The following is a 20,354-nucleotide window of genomic DNA, read 5'->3' as shown; positions in this document are numbered from 1 at the left end:
TTTACAACTTATTCAACTTACAACATCTCACAACTTATTCAACGTATTCATAAATCAAGTTAAAACTTAACAACACAAATATCATCATATATTAAATCAATTTACAACATATATGCATTTACCATCATACATCTTCATCTCACAACTTATCACTATCATTTAACTATAAAACATCTTAAAACAATACAACTTTCATCATGCAACTTGTGTTTGGTGCCACTCAAGGGCTGCCCAGTGCCATTGAGGCAAGGGACTCCTTGTCTTGGTACCCCTAGGACCTTGGGCTTGGTGTGAAGACAACCCACACTTAACTTCAACATGCAAGGATCTCCACACAATTCACGCTTGATGTCACTCCATTAATGTTCGACGTGATTTCAACCCTTGACGATTCTCTCTTTTCACGTCCAGTTCCATTCAACCCATGTTTGGTGCCACCAACCCGAGGCAATTTTCTCTAGTGATGTTTGGTGACACCAATCATATGCTTGACATGAACAAAATAGAACACCACTGGTTGAAGTCACGTCCAATGCCACGAAACACACTCGGAGTGATACTAATTCTACACTTATTGCATAACTCGATTTTGAGCCAAACACCCAAAAATCATAAGCTTTTTCAACATACAATGCATCACAACACAAATATAAACTCTAAGCAACTCAATTTCAACATGGAACCAATTATTTAGGAAAATCATCATCTACTTATTCATAAGCAGCTTCAAAAACATGTCAACTTCACTATCATCACACATGGATTTTTGAACCATAACAACTATGAATCTAGTGATTATAAGCAAAAAAAATCATCACCCTACAAAAAATATTCAAGACATCAAGCTTCCCTTACCTCTTGGAGAACCAATTCAAGAAGAAGAAGAGAAAAAAGGACTCCGCACAACAAAAGATTTGGGACTTCCGATTCTAGGACCTTGAAACCTTCAACTAGCTAGGTGGATGGCTTCGCTACAAAGAAAAGGGAAAGATGGATTATTTAAAATAAGGAAAGAAAAGGAAGCTTGAGTTCAGAGAATCTCTCTCTCTAACCTCTCACTAGAAATTCTAAAAGCATAAACTTATGAGGTTCGTATTTTTAGAAAAACCTTATATACCTTTCCAGATTGAACTACTTAATTCAACTCCTAACTTAAACAAACAACACATGTAATTTAAATCCAGAACCTTAAAATAGAAATGTTACAAGAGTTTCATTTAAATATACCAATAGTTTAATAATTTGTTTTATGAAATTAGCATTCAATAATAAATCGACATATGCGATGAGATTATGCCATTTGTACTAATTACTTTAAAAATCATACTTAAAATATTTACTAATTAATTAGTAATATGAAAATAGTTTTTTTGACACGATTAATTTTGAGAAAGTGGATCATGTGTTTAATCCAATCTTACAAAACTAACTTTTAAGGTAGGGACTATTCCCCACTTATATAAACTTTTATGGCATTATTTTTAGACAATGTAAGATCTCCATTCACCCCTTCACACCGAGGATCAGACATCTCAAGTATGAAGTTTGCAAAACTAGACATTTTATGGTGATCCAATAACAACTTGATAGTGGTTGGCTTGACAAGCCCAAAAATAATTGCAAGTATACGTTATGATACCATCTTAAAAAAGTGAATTATGATCCCAACTTAACTTTTACAAAATCGGTTTGTTACGTGAAATTTGTCTCTTACTTATATACATTATTATGATCTTATTTCTAGACGATGTGGAATTGCTTATAAGGTGCAAACTGTTCTCCATTTATATTTATTATTATGGACATACTCCTAGACAATGTGGAATCTCCAATGGCTAGTGTGAAATATCTATTAATTTTTTGGAGACAAAGTTGTTTCAAAGAATTTGGATTCTATCTTTAGTAAGAACTCTTTTTTCAACCATATTTTTTTTCATTCATTATACTCAAACTTGATACCTTCTCAGGACCTTGCTTAAGAGATTCAAACCCAACTCTACATTAACTATCAAAATGTATGTTAAAAATAATAATAATAATAATAATAATAATAATTATTATTATTATTATAATAATAATCTTTACTATTAATAAAGAGAATTACCTAATTTGGTATACACATTTTTTAACCATTTTGTCCTTATAATTACCACTCAAACTACTTTTTCTCTCTCCACCATGTTTTTTTAAAAAAAATATTCTTACAATTACACTTAGTTCAAAACTTATTATTAGCTACTCACTTTTTTTTCTCATATATTTTTAAAATATATGGAGTGCCTTTTTTATGCTAATAACAACAATAATAATAGTAATAATAATAATAATCAAATATTTATGTTGAAAATATATATAGAAGCATTTAAACAACATTAATGTAATTTTTAATAATTATTAAATTTCTCAATAACTTTTAATTAAATGTGAACTTTTCAAAACTTACTATTAAATTCTTATTCCTAGATCATATATACAAAATTTTATATTAATCCAAAATTATTTGATACCTCATTCTTATAAAATAAAATTAATGTAATATTTATTTTAAAATATAGTAAAATATGAATACTTTGATGACCTTCAATTTTAACAAAATTTAATATAAACACATAAAGTGATACGGAATTATAATTCAATGGTTAAATCAACAAAGTTAATATTTAATATAAAATTATTAACCAGTATAATAGTTAATAAAAATAAAAATCATTATCATTCAAACTATCTTCATTTATATATATATATATATATATATATATATATATATATATTTACATATATATATATATATATATATATATATAAATTAACTCATTAAATACTTACGAGTATTGCATTAAACATTTTTTTTCTGTTTACATACATTTATATCCTTATAAATCAAATACTCAATCTAAAGTATTTACGGGTCAATGGTCAATCAATATCATTTATTTTTATATCAACATAATTTTTAATTTATTCTTATTTTTATTCCTTTCATTAATTAACTTCTGACATATTTATTTCATTTATTATTTTTTTTCTCACATTTAAGATAAACATTTAAAGCATTTAAAAGATTAATTAAAGACCAAAGTATATTAATTGAAAATAATAAATGATTACATTATCTCACACTTTAAAAAATTTCTACAAAAAGAAATAAAATTCTTTTTTTGAAAATGACTAATAATAAACTGAAATTGATATTGTCTATAAATTGCAACTCCAACCATTACCTCGTCAATATGTCTCTAGTCTCTCTTATCCATACTGTGTTCTCTTAGACTCTAATTCTCTCTCCTTCACAGACCCTTATCTATCCTAAACACATTGTGATGATCATTTTCTAGTAACTAGTTATTTCTTTAAAATCCAAACCACTCAAATACATTGAGTTTGTCATTTCTGTTTTGAAACGCAATACTTATACTTACAAATGGAACAATCCACAAACAAGAAGGAAAATACTATTAACATCAGTATTCCTCATGATGTTGCACTAAGTATTTTGTCAAGATTACCCGTGAAATCTTTAAATCGGTTCGGGTGTGTGCACACTTCGTGGTCAAATTTTCTTGAAAACCCTAAATTCTTGAGTCTTTATTTACAAAACTTGTTATCCAAAGACAACGATGGTTCATCGATCCTCCTATGGCAACAAGTCTCAGAGGGTCTTCCAGATCTGCTTTGGATTTCCGGTGAGAGGTTTGAGAAAAAGGTAAAATTAGATTGGCCACCTCCTTGTCTAGAGGAGGATGTCAAATTTATTGCAATTCATGATTATTGTGTCAATGGTGCAATTGGTCTCATTCGAAGCAAAGGCAGCTATGGGGATGAAAATGTTGTGTTATGGAACCCTACAACTAAGGAATTTAGGGTTATTCCTTTTGGTTTGTCCCAAGGGCAAGGTATAAGCTTTTCATTTTTGGTACACACTCCTGGGTTTTGGTATGATCATGTCAATGATGATTATAAGTTTCTCCAGCAAGCAGCTTGTTTTGTGGATGATTCAAAAGATATAGTGTACTTTTGGCGAATTTATAGCTTGAAAGGCAACTCTTGGAAAAAACTTGATCTTGGTCCGATTTGTGCCTCTCATATATGCAAACCAATGGGTTCTGTGGTAAATTTGAATGGGTCATTGCATTGGTGGGGCACCAAGCACCATGACATAGGAACAGAAGAAGACTTATTGATATCATTTGACATGAACAATGAGATTTTCCACAAACCAATAGGTTGCCCCACAAATGCTGAATTTGTGAATAGATACTTGGCGGTGTTCAATGGGTCCATTGCTATGATTTCAAACTACCTCTGGATTAATTGCCTTGACATATCAATTTTGGGAGAGATTGGTGTCAAGGAATCATGGACCAAAATCTTCACCATTGGCCCTTTACCTTGTTTTGAGCTGCCAATTGGTGTGGGACACAAGGGTGATATATTCTTCATAAAAGAGGATGGTGAGCTCGACTGCTTTGATTTAAGGACTCAAATGTCTAAGGAGATTGGTGTCAGAGGAGTAAATTATAATTCTAAAGTTTTAATTTACAAGGAAAGCTTTCTTCCTTTTGGAGGAATAAAGTATTAGCTTAGGTAAAAAAAAGTTTTTCTCTTCTATAAAATAATTGTATGCCAATGCTTGAAGCTTGGTGTCATCGTTGTATGTGTTTCAAAAAAGCTGGAGTAAACTATAATATTTAGCTGGTTAAATTAATCCTTTGGTCCTTATAATTTTGCCAAATTTTTAATTAGGTTTTTATAGTTTAAAACACCCTAAAAACATCTTTATAGTTTAAAAATATTGTAATTAAATCGTTCACCCACTAATTTTAATAAAATTTTGTTAGTTTATACGGATTGCATATCGTGACATGACACTTACTTTTTAATATGGTAAATAATTAATTTTTTAATTTTTATTTATTTTAAATATTTCTCATTAAATTCTTAATTTTAATATGTTAATTACATTAAAACATAAGATTCCTTTCATGTTTAGATTTAAATTATGTTTGTTTTAAAACTTTGATATTTTTCAATTTATATCTATTTATAAAATCTATTGATAAAAGGAAAACATGACTTTTTTTTATCTTTATAATTTAAGTTTTTAATTGAGTAAATTACACTCACACTTTATGTATTTTTTTGAGATTGCACCCGTTACCTTTCCGTTATTTAGATCTATATAAAACTCCTTAAAAATTGAAAAAATATTACACTAACCCCTAACTCAAAAATATTGGTAAGTCTATTAAGCACGTCACTTGCACATGAATGTTAAGGGATTTTTTCTTCTAAAAATGTCTCTCACCTTCTCCATTAATCCAATGGCTTTTGAAACAAATTCAACTCCAACAAAATTTAAGTTTTTGGATTTCCAGACTAAGGAAAACATACAAAAATTTTGGAATAAATGATTGCAAAATAATTAAAAAAATTGGTTACAAATAATTAGAACAAAAATCTCACCTAGGCCAAGTAAAGAAAAACTTTCACTAAGTTAGTAACATTGTTTATAAAAGAAGACAACGTAATTGTGAAACCTATCTTATACATTGTGTAGTCATAATAGGCTTGCCCTGAAAAACACACAAAAAAAAAAAAAAAAAAAAACTATGGTCTTGCACACATGTATTGACAAGAGACATACACCCAAAATAACATGCCACGTTCTAAATAGTTATACATCATAACTATATGAAAAGATAATAAAAAATAAAAAAAAGTGATGATATTGTTTATCAAAATACAACACAACGAACGACCCCTAAAACCTAATAGATAGTCTTCCTCTAGGGTCTAATTTTGCTCTTAGTTTGGTTATGTGCACATTGTATAGTGTTTTGTCCCTTGCTTGTTGATACAACTAGAGGTTGGGAATTTGGTTGTGTCACTTGTTATTTCATAAATAAAAAAGGATGAGTTTATGAAACATATCATTAAAAAAGATTAGAGTGGTTGTAGTATCTGAATGGTGGTTGCATATTGTTCTAAAATTTAATTAGTTTGAGGGTTATCATTTTGAGAGTAAGACACGACTCCAAACCCTTATCCTTTGCCAACAAGTTAATTGCGTCATATTCATCAAATATCCCAAATAAATCAGGATCCACATTGCGTATTTCATTTGGTTGACCATTCTTCTCAATAAAATGGACCAAACACTACATTAAAATTAATTTTTTTAGCAATTAATTTATTATTTAGTAGTCATATAAATGACCATTATTTTTTTTACCAACATTTAAATAAAGGCTGGTGTATCTAGTGTCGCTAATACTATTATCGACATTTATATAAAATGTTGGTAAAGATCTACTAAATTGTCAGAAAAACTTATTTTTTTAGTGGCAATTTTAGTAGTCATTTTAAAGGCTATTAAAAGTTATTTTTTTCAATTTTCTCCTTTACTTTAAATAATTTATTCCTATAATTTTCTTTTCTAAATTCATAACTTATATACTTTTTTTATCTCTACTCGATATGGATTCTCTCTAATTGTTTTATAACACTATTGAATTTGGTAATAATGGGTGATTTGATACCAGTTTAGAATAGTGAATTAGGAGTCAACCCTATAGAATGAACCTGTAAGGTGATAGTTATTACTCACTTATATACTATTTAATTATCTTATCTTTAATCGATGTGGGACTTAAGTTTTTTTTAATAAATAATTGTCGCTAATAGTAAATTTTAGTGTAATATAAATATATTTTTAGTAGCTATTATATATTAACCATTAATATTTTTATATATAGTGATAATTAAATTATTGTCATTAAATAATTATCGTTAATAACAAATTTTGTTGTAGTAAAAATATTCACATTAACTAGTAGACGACCCATATAAGGCAAGTTGTTCATCCTCTAACCTGTTGCCAAACAAGAAATAGAATAATAATTCAAAGTTGTGCAAGAAAGTTAGTGGTTCCTTAGAGATCCCTTCCATAACAGACATATTGGTCCCCACCCAAATCACTATTCCCATACTAAAACCCCATTTGATCCAAGAAACAAACTATAAAAAATTGGAATTTATAAACTCAACAACATACAACAAAAAAACAAATTGGAACAAGAGCGTTACATTTACAACAAAAGATAAGTAAGAAAACTATACTTTAAATGTAATAGTATTTGTATAAACTCAAATTGCACTTATCGTTATCATCTTTTCACACTTATTATCATTGTTCTTCGTGTAAACTGAAATAATAGTCAATCAAATAAGAAAACACTTACAATTAGCTTTATTTTTTTTCTCTTTTCTAAAACTAGGTAGACTTTCTGGTTTTTACCTTCAAAAATAAGGGTGTAAGTGTTAGGCTATTGCCATAATTGAACTTTAAACTGTTACTATCACTTAACGGAATTTCTTCAAGGGGGTAAAAGAAATGTCAAATGATAAAGGGGGTATCGAGTGCAAACTCAAAAATTAATACAAGGGGTGTGAGTAATTTACTTTTTTTAAATTTTGTAACCTTTTTTTTAATAAATAATAAAATAAAATTATTTTAAATAATATTTATAATATAGAGTTAATTAATTTATTTAATTGAGCTTATATTATAAATAAAGATTTTTTTATAAATAAAATAAAATAAAATAAAAATAATTAGTAGGTTAGAAAGGAGTCTTTAGGTTGGACTCTTGAGCCTAACCTAGAGCTTTATTAAAATGAGAGGAGAAGGTTAGGTCAAGTTTTACATCAATTCTAAATCTTGAAAATGCTTGTAGAGAAAACCCTAGAAGAGAAACTCTAAGGAGCATAGAAAAGTTACATCCACAATGATGAGTTTTGTTAATAGTAGGCCAAAACATTTGTAGCCCTTTTTGTGTAATCCATAACTAGAAAACAAACACTTAACAACAAATGGATCTAGTTTGGTGCATTGGTTCTTGTTGAGATGAACAAAAATCACATGCATAAAAATACGAGGTTAAAGCACTAATAGAGTAGGTATTCGTACTTGTAGCAAGTTTTAAAATGCAAGACCTTGAAAGCGATGCAGTTTAGGAGGTATACAATAGAGTAGTCACAACATTATACCAACGACAAGTTGAAAGATGGGTGTAAAGAAGGACAACACATGTTTTCCATGATAAGACAATTTTTATGTATGATGATGTCATTTTGTTTTGGGGTTTAAGAGCATAAGATCTCATGAATAAGACCATATTGTAGGAAGTACACTTTGAAACAATGGTTAATAAGTTCCTTTCCATTATCTAACATAAAAACTTGAATCTTAGTTAAGAATTGGTTTTGAATCATGACATGAAAATTTTGAAATATTTGCAATACCTCATCTTTAGTCTTCATCAAGCAAATTCATGTCATTCACATGCAATCATTAACAAATGTTACAAACTAATGATGACCAGATGCAATAGTTATATGGGAAGGTCCCCACACATATAAGAATATATTAAAGCAAAAAGAACAATGTTTTTATTCAAACTTGTCTACTAGGAGTTTATGGCTTTTAGAAAAATTACAAGTATGACATGCAAACTCAACATTTTAAAATGTAAAAATAAATCTAGAAATAATTTTCTTAAATAATTGAATGATGGATTTCATAGTCGACGATCATAACCAAAGTGTAGTTTAAGTTAAGATCAAGTTTGACCAAGAAATAGGAGAGATATATAAGGGTTTTTGGAAACTAGTAAGTTTCTTTTTCAAAGTTTCTAGAAAGAAACTAGAAAAAGGTTTTGTAGGACCACAAACACCTTTTCTTCACTTAATCCTCCAAAAAGCATCAAGATCTTTTTTTGAAATTGAGATTAAGTCTCAAAAGTGGATCCAACCTTTGTGCAGAAAAGAAACAAGGAGAGAATAGGTTCAACATGATGAAGCTTTGCTTAGTGGCGCTTGCTCAATAAGCAAGCTTGAACCACTACATGTTGGCTAAGGTTAGTTTGCTTAGCAATATGAACTCTCTAAGCTAGCCTTCACCTCTTATATGTGTGCCACTTAAACTGGTTGAGTGGGGCAATTTTGTTGAGAAAGGAATGTTCTATACCACTTTTGATTTTTTGAAGCTTACTAAGCCATAGGTCATGGCTGAGCAAGCCCTAGTCATTGTCAAGAGACCAATATATAAGATTGGTCAATGAGGGTCTCATTGAACGAGATTCCCTCTCTTGAAGTTGGATCGCTCAACAAGCATGGCTCGCTCATTCAATCCTCTATTTTGTTGGAACCTTAAATTGGCTGATAATAATTGATGTTATGTTGAGTATATGGTTGGTAGGACTTTTATGTAGTTGAATAGTTAACTTAAGATTCTTTCTAGTGAAATTACAAATTGATTCTATGTTGTATGTTGAATAGTTGAGAACTTATATGTTATCTGTTGATAAATTATGAACTTGAATTTTTAAAACAATAAGTTGTAAGACATATTTATAAGGGTCATAATTTGTCTTTTAATCTAACAATTACAGCCCTCAGATTTAAAATTGATATTTTTAGTCCTTATAATTTAAAAAATTCTTATTTTAATCCTTTAGAGCCACAAATAGCATAGCTAATGGTAATAGATTGAGACAATTGTGTAATATCAATTAGGTTTAATGTGATATTTTCACTAACAAAGATAATAATATGTTAACTTTAAGTGACATTCAATAATAAGTGAGTTTTATTTGGCAAATTCCCTAATAACATTTGAGCATAGAGACTAAAATGAGAATTTTTTTTTTCAAATTATAGGAACTAAAAAAATGATATAAATTTGAGTCACAAAAACTGGATTTACCTCATTATTAAGGAACTAAAAAGATATTCAAACATATATATACATATATATATATATATATATATGTACATACATACATATATATATATATATATATATATATATATATATATGAGGAGAGATCTACTTATTTCAAGAGTAACTTTTGGCAAAGTTACTTCATTTAATAACTCATTATCTACATTGAATATTAATGATCCAATTGTTAAATTAAATTTTTTTAATGAATATATTGTTTATAATTTTTACAAAATTTGCAAACTATTTGATATTGCATTACATTAATCAAATTAACATATATTCATAAAGTATTATATATTAATTTGAATATATATAACAAGTTATCAAATTATTTTCTATCTTTATAAAAAAAATTGTGAACTTGATCTATTCATTAAAAACTTTTAATTTAATGATTGGATTATTGAAATTCATTGTAGACAATGAATTATTAAGTGGAGTAACTCTACGAAAAGTTACTATCTACTTACTCTAATAACAAGTCTTGATAGTCTTACTTGACTCAATAACTAAACTTCTACATAAAATTTTAATGATCTAGATATTGAATTAAAAGTTCTTAATGTATAAATCAAGTCTAGAAGTTTTTTTAAAAATAATGAAAATCAAATAACATTTCATTATATAGTTTCAAATCAATATATAAAATGCTCTTATAATTATCCTTCAATTTGACTTAATAAAACAAAGACTTACTCTTAATAATTGAATCGTTAAAATTTGATGTAGAACATAAATTATTAAGTAGGGCAAGTCTACCGAGACTTACTCTTGGAATAAGTGGATCCTTTTATATATATATATATATATATATATATATATATATATATATATATATATATATATACATACAAATACATATATTAATATCATAAAAAAATCATCCTATGTTATGCATTTTACACTTCCATATAAATAGAACATCCAATAAGGTTACATACCTTAAGTTAAAACAAATATGTTCTTATAAAGACTTAGACGTCCAATATTCTACAATAAAGACTTTATAGAAGAGTTTCAAGAAAACAAGTTCAATGCTTGCACATTTTTACAAATGACTAAAAGTTTAAAAAATTAAAAGATATTTTATAAGATAATAATCATCTATGAATGTGTTTTTGGTGTATAAGTATAACTTTGTTCAAAGTAGTGCGGTCATTAATACATTGTACAAAGAGAAAGCATAAAAGAAGCATATGCAAATAAAACAAGTTTATGAAGCCATAAAAATGACAATCTCATTTGGTAAAAGCTTCAACATCATAAAGTGACCTATCGCATTTATAGGAATGTCAGTAATGCATGCCTTAACTTAACATGAAGATTTATACAAGAAATTTATGAAAGTTAGAACAAGAAGAATGTTTGATGTCCTCTCTCGCAAAAATACCTTCAATGGGATTATAAATACAAGTCAAGATGAATAGTTGAGAAGTAGAATGACCTATTGAAATTTGTGCAAAAACTACTCCAATTTATTCTTTTAAGTTGTTGTAATATTCTAATAGGAAGCTAAGCAACTATAACTACTCGTACACAAAAATCTACCAATAAAGAACTACAACAAATAAGATAAGAACTAAGATTTTTTTCATTCATGTCACCAAAAGCTAAGATACATTATTTATAACCTAATAGCTACAAAGATGAGCCTACAAGTGTCATCATCTGGTATTTAGGAAATTAAAACTATAAACTATATAATATTATAATAGCATTCTATTAATCCACTTGATTTAATTTCCTACTTTTGGGCCTTGTAAGGCCTATCCTATCAAGTCTAGAAGTTTTTTTAAAAATAATGAAAATCAAATAACATTTCATTATATAGTTTCAAATCAATATATAAAATGCTCTTATAATTATCCTTCAATTTGACTTAATAAAACAAAGACTTACTCTTAATAATTGAATCGTTAAAATTTGATGTAGAACATAAATTATTAAGTAGGGCAAGTCTACCGAGACTTACTCTTGGAATAAGTGGATCCTTTTATATATATATATATATATATATATATATATATATATATATATATATATATACATACAAATACATATATTAATATCATAAAAAAATCATCCTATGTTATGCATTTTACACTTCCATATAAATAGAACATCCAATAAGGTTACATACCTTAAGTTAAAACAAATATGTTCTTATAAAGACTTAGACGTCCAATATTCTACAATAAAGACTTTATAGAAGAGTTTCAAGAAAACAAGTTCAATGCTTGCACATTTTTACAAATGACTAAAAGTTTAAAAAATTAAAAGATATTTTATAAGATAATAATCATCTATGAATGTGTTTTTGGTGTATAAGTATAACTTTGTTCAAAGTAGTGCGGTCATTAATACATTGTACAAAGAGAAAGCATAAAAGAAGCATATGCAAATAAAACAAGTTTATGAAGCCATAAAAATGACAATCTCATTTGGTAAAAGCTTCAACATCATAAAGTGACCTATCGCATTTATAGGAATGTCAGTAATGCATGCCTTAACTTAACATGAAGATTTATACAAGAAATTTATGAAAGTTAGAACAAGAAGAATGTTTGATGTCCTCTCTCGCAAAAATACCTTCAATGGGATTATAAATACAAGTCAAGATGAATAGTTGAGAAGTAGAATGACCTATTGAAATTTGTGCAAAAACTACTCCAATTTATTCTTTTAAGTTGTTGTAATATTCTAATAGGAAGCTAAGCAACTATAACTACTCGTACACAAAAATCTACCAATAAAGAACTACAACAAATAAGATAAGAACTAAGATTTTTTTCATTCATGTCACCAAAAGCTAAGATACATTATTTATAACCTAATAGCTACAAAGATGAGCCTACAAGTGTCATCATCTGGTATTTAGGAAATTAAAACTATAAACTATATAATATTATAATAGCATTCTATTAATCCACTTGATTTAATTTCCTACTTTTGGGCCTTGTAAGGCCTATCCTATCATTTCCTTTTGCTTCATTAGAACCTTGTCCTCAAGGTCCTTAAAATACTTATACAACACATAGTTCATATGCTTTAGCACCAAATGCCAATGTTTTACTACACCATCGCACCAATTAGCACAAACAATCGTCTAGCAAGAGATGAACATAAAGATGCTCAACCACCATTGCAATTATGCTCAATGAGTGCACCTTAAGTTGCAACAATTGTAGCTTCACAATTTGTCTTATGACCAACAAGCTTCCCATCTATTAGTCTCTTTATAATAGTATTAACAATTCAAATATGGTTAGTAGGGTAAGGTGCTTTGTCACACAACACTTTGTAAACCTCAATAACCAACAATACTTGATTAGTTGACTTGACCAATCCATATTATTGTCTCAAATGCCCCTAAATTGTCTAGAGTTCCCTCAAATGAGTAGAATACCGCAATTTTCATTGCATAAATTTTTCTTTTATTTCTTGTCCAAAACTTAATAGGGATGCTCTAACAATTAATTAAAAAAAGTGTATAGTTAGAGACTTTTTTATACTCTCAATATATACTAGTTCCCTTAAGGAAGTCTGTAGTATTTTCACATAAAAAAAAACAATAATCATGATGAGATTCCTCTTGGAAATCTCAAGATTGCTTCAAGCCTTCACGGAAGTCCTTGGAAGAACTTCAAGGATGGAGACTCCACAAAGGCTTCAATGTGACCTAGGCTTGCATAAAGCTAAGTCCGAAGAAGAAATGAAGGTTCTAGCTCTACAAAGAGAAGCTCTCAAGAAGGGTAGAGACTATGAACAAGGTGACTTCGGAGAGGAGAGTTTTTTTAAGAGAGAAAAACTCATCAAATAAAATCCAAAGTGTAGTACACGGATGGGTCATAAGAATTTATAGGTGAAAATTAGGTCAAGGTAACCATGGGTTAGCCTAAGGTTAAGTGGAACCATGGTATGGTTCACTTAACTTTAGGCGCCCAAAATTTGAATTCAAAATTCAAATTTTGGAGTTTAAACCGGATCACCCATGTGCAAGGCATTTGGAATGTCATTAGGCTTCCATTTGGCTTACATTTCGGATCACACCATGTGCATGTGTTGCACATGGTCGAAATGCACTCCAAATGTGAATCTAATTACATTCTAATGCAACTACACATGCAACCTAAATATCCCTAAATGAAAATGACCTCTAAATGAAAATCCTAAGCTACATGGCCGAAAATACAAGGCCCAAAAGAAATACAAGGTACTAAGGTCCGATCCTACACTAACCCTAATCTACTTGGGCTTGAATCAAAGCCCAACTAAATAAAGAGATGGGCTTTCCTTGGGCTTGGGCCCACTCCTCATGTATCCTCCTTGCCATAGCCCTAGTAGTTGGGCCCTTGGCCCATGGGCTTCCTCCATCAAATCATTTGGACTACCAGGAGCATATGTTTGTTGGATTTCTTTATTAATTTTTATAGTTTAATAAAGAAATCCAACACAAATAAATAAAGAAATTAATAATGTAAACAAACAAATCTAACACACATATGCTCATACAACGTACACACACGAACAGTCACATTCAAATTCATGGGTTGAGGTCCCTACAAAGAAAGGTGTGTGGTATAAGGTGATTCTAACTATTCTCATCGGTCTTTATAAGGCTCCCAAGGTGCCCCCATTATATAAGGACCCAATATCTTTGTCGCTATCACTTGGTATACTCTAGGATTCGTCGCAGTATTTCAAACTAGAATAACTGGTTATCACCTTGAGTGTGATTTCCAACAACGACCTGCAGGCTCAAGGCCATCACTTGGGTCAGTCGTACATCAACCACTCCCTATGGCTACCTCACTCTTGCCCTTGGGTGTAGGGGGAATTATTGTGTGGAATGGTTTGTGTACATTTTTATTTCAAACAAAGTGCGAAAATTAAACAAGTAACAGATATCAAAGTCACACTAAAATAATCAAATAAACATTTACAAACAAGGTAAAAGGGGTAAAAATTTAATTATTATTTCTATTATTCTAAATTTGTCATTAAATGGGCCTAAGCCTCTTTATGCATCCCCAGTGGAGTTGCCATCTGCCAGAACCCAAAAGATTCCAATCTAGCCTATAGATGGTTTTGACTTTGTTTTGAAAATCTTATCGGTTTAGGAATGCCTGATGACCAATGTAATCCTTCACCAATATTTTTTTGAAAAAAGTTTTAAAGAGTCACCACCGATATTTTACTCAAAACATTAGAAAAAAGAAAAGGTTTTTTGAAAATTAATTGTGGCCTTCATAGCTAGAATTAGGTTCGGGAGTCGATTATGTGTGAGGGAGGTATTAGGCACCCCACAACGCCCTAAATTGGTATCCTATGACGAATTTAGTATAATAATGTGTAAACACCAATTTTGTTCCATCAATTTTCTAATAATTTCTTTTTCAAATTTCCAAATCAACTATTCAAGAATAAAAGAATAAACGAATAATATATATATATATATATATATATATATATATATATGTATATATATACACTTTTGTGATTTGTATATTTAAAATAAAAAATAGAGTGATTAATTACAACTTTTCCTTCTAAAAATATAATAACAAAAATAGAAAGAAACAAGAGAATCAAGGAATACATAAATGAAAAGGTTTTTTTGAAAATTAATTGTGGCCTTCATAGCTAGAATTAGGTTTGGGAGTCGATTATGTGTGAGGGGGGTATTAGGCATTCCACAACGCCCTAAATTGGTACCCTCTAACGAATTTAGTATAATAATGTGTAAACACCAATTTTGTTCCATCAATTTTCTAATAATTTCTTTCTCAAATCTCCAAATCAACTATTCAAGAATAAAAGAATAAACGAATAATATATATATATATATACACTTTTGTGATTTGTATATTTAAAATAAAAATAGAGTGATTAAGTATAGCTTTTCCCTCTAAAATATAATAACAAAAATAGAAAGAAACAAGAGAATCAAGGAATACATAAATGAGTCAGAAAACAAAACCAAGTAAAAAAATTAGAAGGCACCATTTTGAGTTCAAGAAACAGAGCCTTTCTCCTGTGCCCTTACGATACTCCCATTCTCCCATTCTCATACAAGGTGGTGCAAACCTTGTTCTACAGTTGAAAAGGTTGTCTATGCTACCTATGTTGCCTACTTGCAATACTCTAACCGCAATAGACAAACAAGGATCCTCACGCTCGCTTAATGGAGGCTATTCTTCTTCTTATTGACAAAAACTTCCTTGGGATGGGAGGAAAAGAGACAAAAAAGAAGGAGTTCATGGATAATGGGGGGGACTATATATACGATTCATGGTCCATCCTTTGGGGGGGAAGAAAAGAAAAGGAAGAACTTGTAATGGGAAGAGACCACCAAGCAATGAGGGTTTGCACTTTGCAAGTTCCTTCTTCTCCTCGCATGTGTGATGCATGCGTTTTCTCAATTCCCTTTCAATAACCTCACCGTTTCGCTCGACGTGGTATGATTATCTCGTTTCTCCCTTGAACGTGCTTTGCACTGTTCATGCACTTTTTGGGCTTCTTGTTTTTGTGAAGTAGGAATTTGGTGGAATTGGGATGCTCAATTTGGGGGTTTTATTTTTAGGAAAATAATATTAATGAGTTATGTAATGTGTGTTGTGTGCTCTATTTTTGGTTTTTGGGTGGAACGGTTTGGTTTTCTTATGATTATGTGGGAAATAGAAGGAAACTTGGGAGCTAGATCTTGGTTTGTGATTCTTGGTAGTGTGGTTGCTAATGAAGTAACAATTTGGGGGCAAAAATGTTGTTTTTAAATTATAAGCTTAGCTGAGTAATTTGTTATTGTTTTATAAGGAGGGTTTGTTATTTTTCATGTGCTCTTGTTGTTTGTTTGTTAGTTAGCATGAAGCATTTTGCTTGTGTTTTTAATTGAGTGCATCATATCCTATTTTTTTTTTCTTTTTTTCCACCTTTTGAGTGGATTGTTGTTGAATTGATTATGGATAATTCCATTTGTGTTGGCATTGGTTCCCTGCATGGTTTCGACTTGTGTAGTTGTGGAGTAAGGTGCTTCATGAGATTGTTATTTGCAAATAGTCAATTTTGGTTGTTGGTGAAAATTCTAATGCTAGCATCATTCAGCCAAATGCTAATTTAAAGGGTAAATTCACAGTGAGGCCTTTAGTATATGTCATTGTTAAAGAGTTTAGCTTTTCTAAATTTTCCTTAGCTAGATTGAAGTGATATCTAAAATTATATGAAAGTTTGGGTTTGACATTTAATTAATATACTTTTAGTATCACTTCGGCTGGAAATGATAATATAGTGGATTAATTAGATGTGACGTTTATTTAATCCTAGAGGGCTGGAAGCACAAGGTGTGACAGTTTGATGGTTCTAAAATTTCTCTCTAAAACCTTTAAAACATATCAAACCATTTTTTTATAAAAAAAAAAAAAAAGAATTAGTTAAGGAGTACACCTTAATTGGTTCCATCCTGTAAGACATGTGAATTGTGACAGTTCAAAGATCTTACAACAACAACAACAACAATAATAATAAATATAATAATTATAATAATTATAATTATAATAATAATAGTAATAATAGTAATAGTTATTATTATTATAATGATAATCATATCAATAATATTAATAATTAATTATAATAATAGTAATAATAATAATAATAATAATATTTACTATTATAATAGTAATATTAATAACTATATATGGGATTTGTTTATCAATATTTATATTAATAATATCTATCATTTATAAAAAAAGAATTATTTGAATGTAACATTCTCTTGATTCTAGAGTTTAAAGGTGCAAGTTGTGAGAATTTGTTATCTTAAAATCCTTATTTAAATTCAAAATATAATTAAACATCAAAAAGTATTATCACAATATTCAACATAAATATTTGAAGTCATTATATCAAAGATTTTATTGGAGAAATGGTTAATTAGATGTGACATCTTTTTAACCTTTGAATTTAAGATACAAGTTGTGAAAACTTGATTTCTTTAAATTTTTTCTCCAAAATAAAAATATCCAACCAAAATATCTTTTTAAGTATATACCAAAGTAACAATAAAATCATAATAATAATTATAATTAAAATTAAATATTTTATTGAGTAGACTTTGGTGTACACCTGAGTAAATTTTATATTTTAGGGTGAATGAGCTGAGACAGTTCAATAATTAATCCTAAATTTAATAAAAATAAAATTTAATTAAAAATATCAACACACAAATATTTTCTACAAAGAACTATGTGACTCTAATTTTCTGTTGCATGTGGAGATACATAAGAGCAAGAAATAAATCTCGTCGAGCCTAAAAAATAATAGTATCTCTTTTATATAATAATTTTGACTTTTTATAAAATAAATGCACTAGTTAAATAAAATACATTTGATTGTTATAGTTAATTTCTATTAATCTGGGGTGAGATAAATATTTTATAAATTATAAATAATTTATTTAATTAATTAAAGGTAATCGTCTTAGGACGAACGTTGTGAGGTGCTAATACCTTCCTTACATGTAATCAACTCCCGAACTCAAAAATATGATTTTTGTAGACCATTTTCTACTTTGTGGTTTTTCTAATGTTTTTCCATAAAAATAAACATTGGTGGCAACTTCATATTTTTTGCTTTATTTTTATTGTTTCGTTGCTTTATTACGTGTGAGGGGGGTATTAGGCACTCCACGACACCCTAAATCGGTACCCTATGACGAATTTAGTATAATAATGAACGATAATTAAATAGTTACCTCTTTTATTAGCTATTTACATACTTGACATCTACATGATGACAATAATATTATGATAAAGCAATTATATAAGTAATTAGAGAAAGAGAGTGAGAGAGAGAGAGAGATTTTGATGAAAATACCTCTAAAGCAAGCTTTTCTAAAAGAAACTTCAAATCTTGATACAAAAGGCACATTTTTACAGCCTTTCGCTCTACAAAATCCTCAGAAACACTCAAGAAAGTAAAGAGAGGGAGGAGAGAGAGTTTTTACTTGGATTAGGTCAATTGAGTAGTGTGTGTGGGAATGTGTGTGTCAAGCATGCATTTATAGATACCCAAAGGCATGGAAGGTTGTTCCCAGGCTTGGAACGGTCATTTTGGCCCATAGATTTACACATAACGTGGGCTTTTGGAATGACCTATTCCTAACTAGAGTTATAGGTTATTTTTTTCAGTTGGCAACGATCATTTCGGGTTTGGGAACGACTGTTCTGAGCCTAAAACTAGGATTTCGAGATTCTTGGGCCTTCTAATGTTGTCCTGGTCTGTTTAGGTGCTCTGTTGGGCCCTCGAGGGCTAGTTGTGTCATTCTAGTGATCCTTTGTCCTTAATCTTGACAGCCCTAACAAAATTTGGTGTCTACAATCTAACTAAAGGCCTTATGTATTTTCAAAAAAATATTGGCCTTTTCTTTCTTACTAGCATAGAAGACCACAAACATATTTTTCTCAACTTGTTCTCTAGATACAAGGTCTATGATAGGATCCTCAACAATGACCTACCTTAAAAACAGATTGCCTTTAGTTGCATAAAGTAAAATTCTCTTGAACGCGATGGAATTTTCCTTAGGATGAAAACTATAACGACTTTTAATGTGATGATGACCATAAGGGTCTCTCTTATGCACACAATAAGGAGCATGGTTGTTGCTAGGATGTGCATGAGTACAAAAAGGTGAAGTAGTGAGAAGCTTGATCTTAGTGAAGATGAGGAACTAAGTGAAATCTAGCTGGATGGCTTTGTCGATGGCCTTTTAGAGCAAAACATAGATAACAAAAACAAGTGTGTGGGGGTTGATGATGATGATGTGAACGAGGTTGAGGTAGAAAACAATGAGGATAAAACTTTTCCAACATGAGCTCTTGTGCCACTTGCGACTATTTCTACACCAAAGCATGAGATGCGACCAACATTGTGTTCATCGAAGTAGTTTCATTGACATCGACATCTCAATTAGAGAGATTGTAGGAGCCAATTTCTTTTCCTTTGGTTGTTGTACTTTATTGGTTGGTTGACATGGAAAGGAATGAGGTTACTATATAAGGGCTTGTTGTGTATGGTGGTGGGTTTCTGTTGGTTGTTGCAACACTATGGATATGTATGGCAACACCAACTTTTTCTCCATGGTTTGTAGGTCTAGCTAGTTAAAGTCGAAAGAAAATTACGGATGAATTTGTGCCATATATGGATTTTGGGATCGCAAACGAGTAGGGTTTGAAATGTTTGTGTACTATATGGTAGTGGGTGGAGTTTGAGAGATATACCAAGTTAATGGATAAAAGAGTGTAAGGATTTTCTAAAGGGTAGTATAAATGTCGGTATAATAGTGGTGACTATAATTATAGTTGTAATAGTGAAGGGTAGGGTTGGGGTTGCCACCAATAAGGAAGATTGTTAGGTCAAAAGACAATATTATATCCCTCCGATTTCAAGTGTTGATGTTATCAAATAAAGAAGTTCTTGACTAATAGTATAAAATTTTAAAATGACTAAGACAAACATTCTAAGATGCAAATCCGTTAATAAGATGAATTCTTGTATAAGACGAAAGTTGTATTAA

General features: G+C 29.8%; 1 protein-coding gene across 1 annotated transcript; it reads left to right on the top strand.

Annotated features, from left to right (window-relative positions):
• The first annotated feature begins 3,421 nt into the window (after positions 1 to 3,421).
• LOC109818740 (F-box/kelch-repeat protein At3g06240) lies at positions 3,422 to 4,579 on the top strand. The gene has a single exon (XM_020384264.1). It carries the CDS (start codon positions 3,422 to 3,424, stop codon positions 4,577 to 4,579), a length of 1,158 nt encoding a protein of 385 aa, XP_020239853.1.
• Positions 4,580 to 20,354: the final 15,775 nt, after the last annotated feature.

This window comes from Cajanus cajan, chromosome 10 (genome assembly GCF_000230855.2).
Source record: "Cajanus cajan strain Asha chromosome 10, NIPB_CcT2T_4, whole genome shotgun sequence".
Classification (NCBI taxonomy): Eukaryota; Viridiplantae; Streptophyta; class Magnoliopsida; order Fabales; family Fabaceae; genus Cajanus; species Cajanus cajan.
Note: the sequence above shows the minus strand (reverse complement) of the source record. Positions and strands in the feature narration are given on the sequence as shown.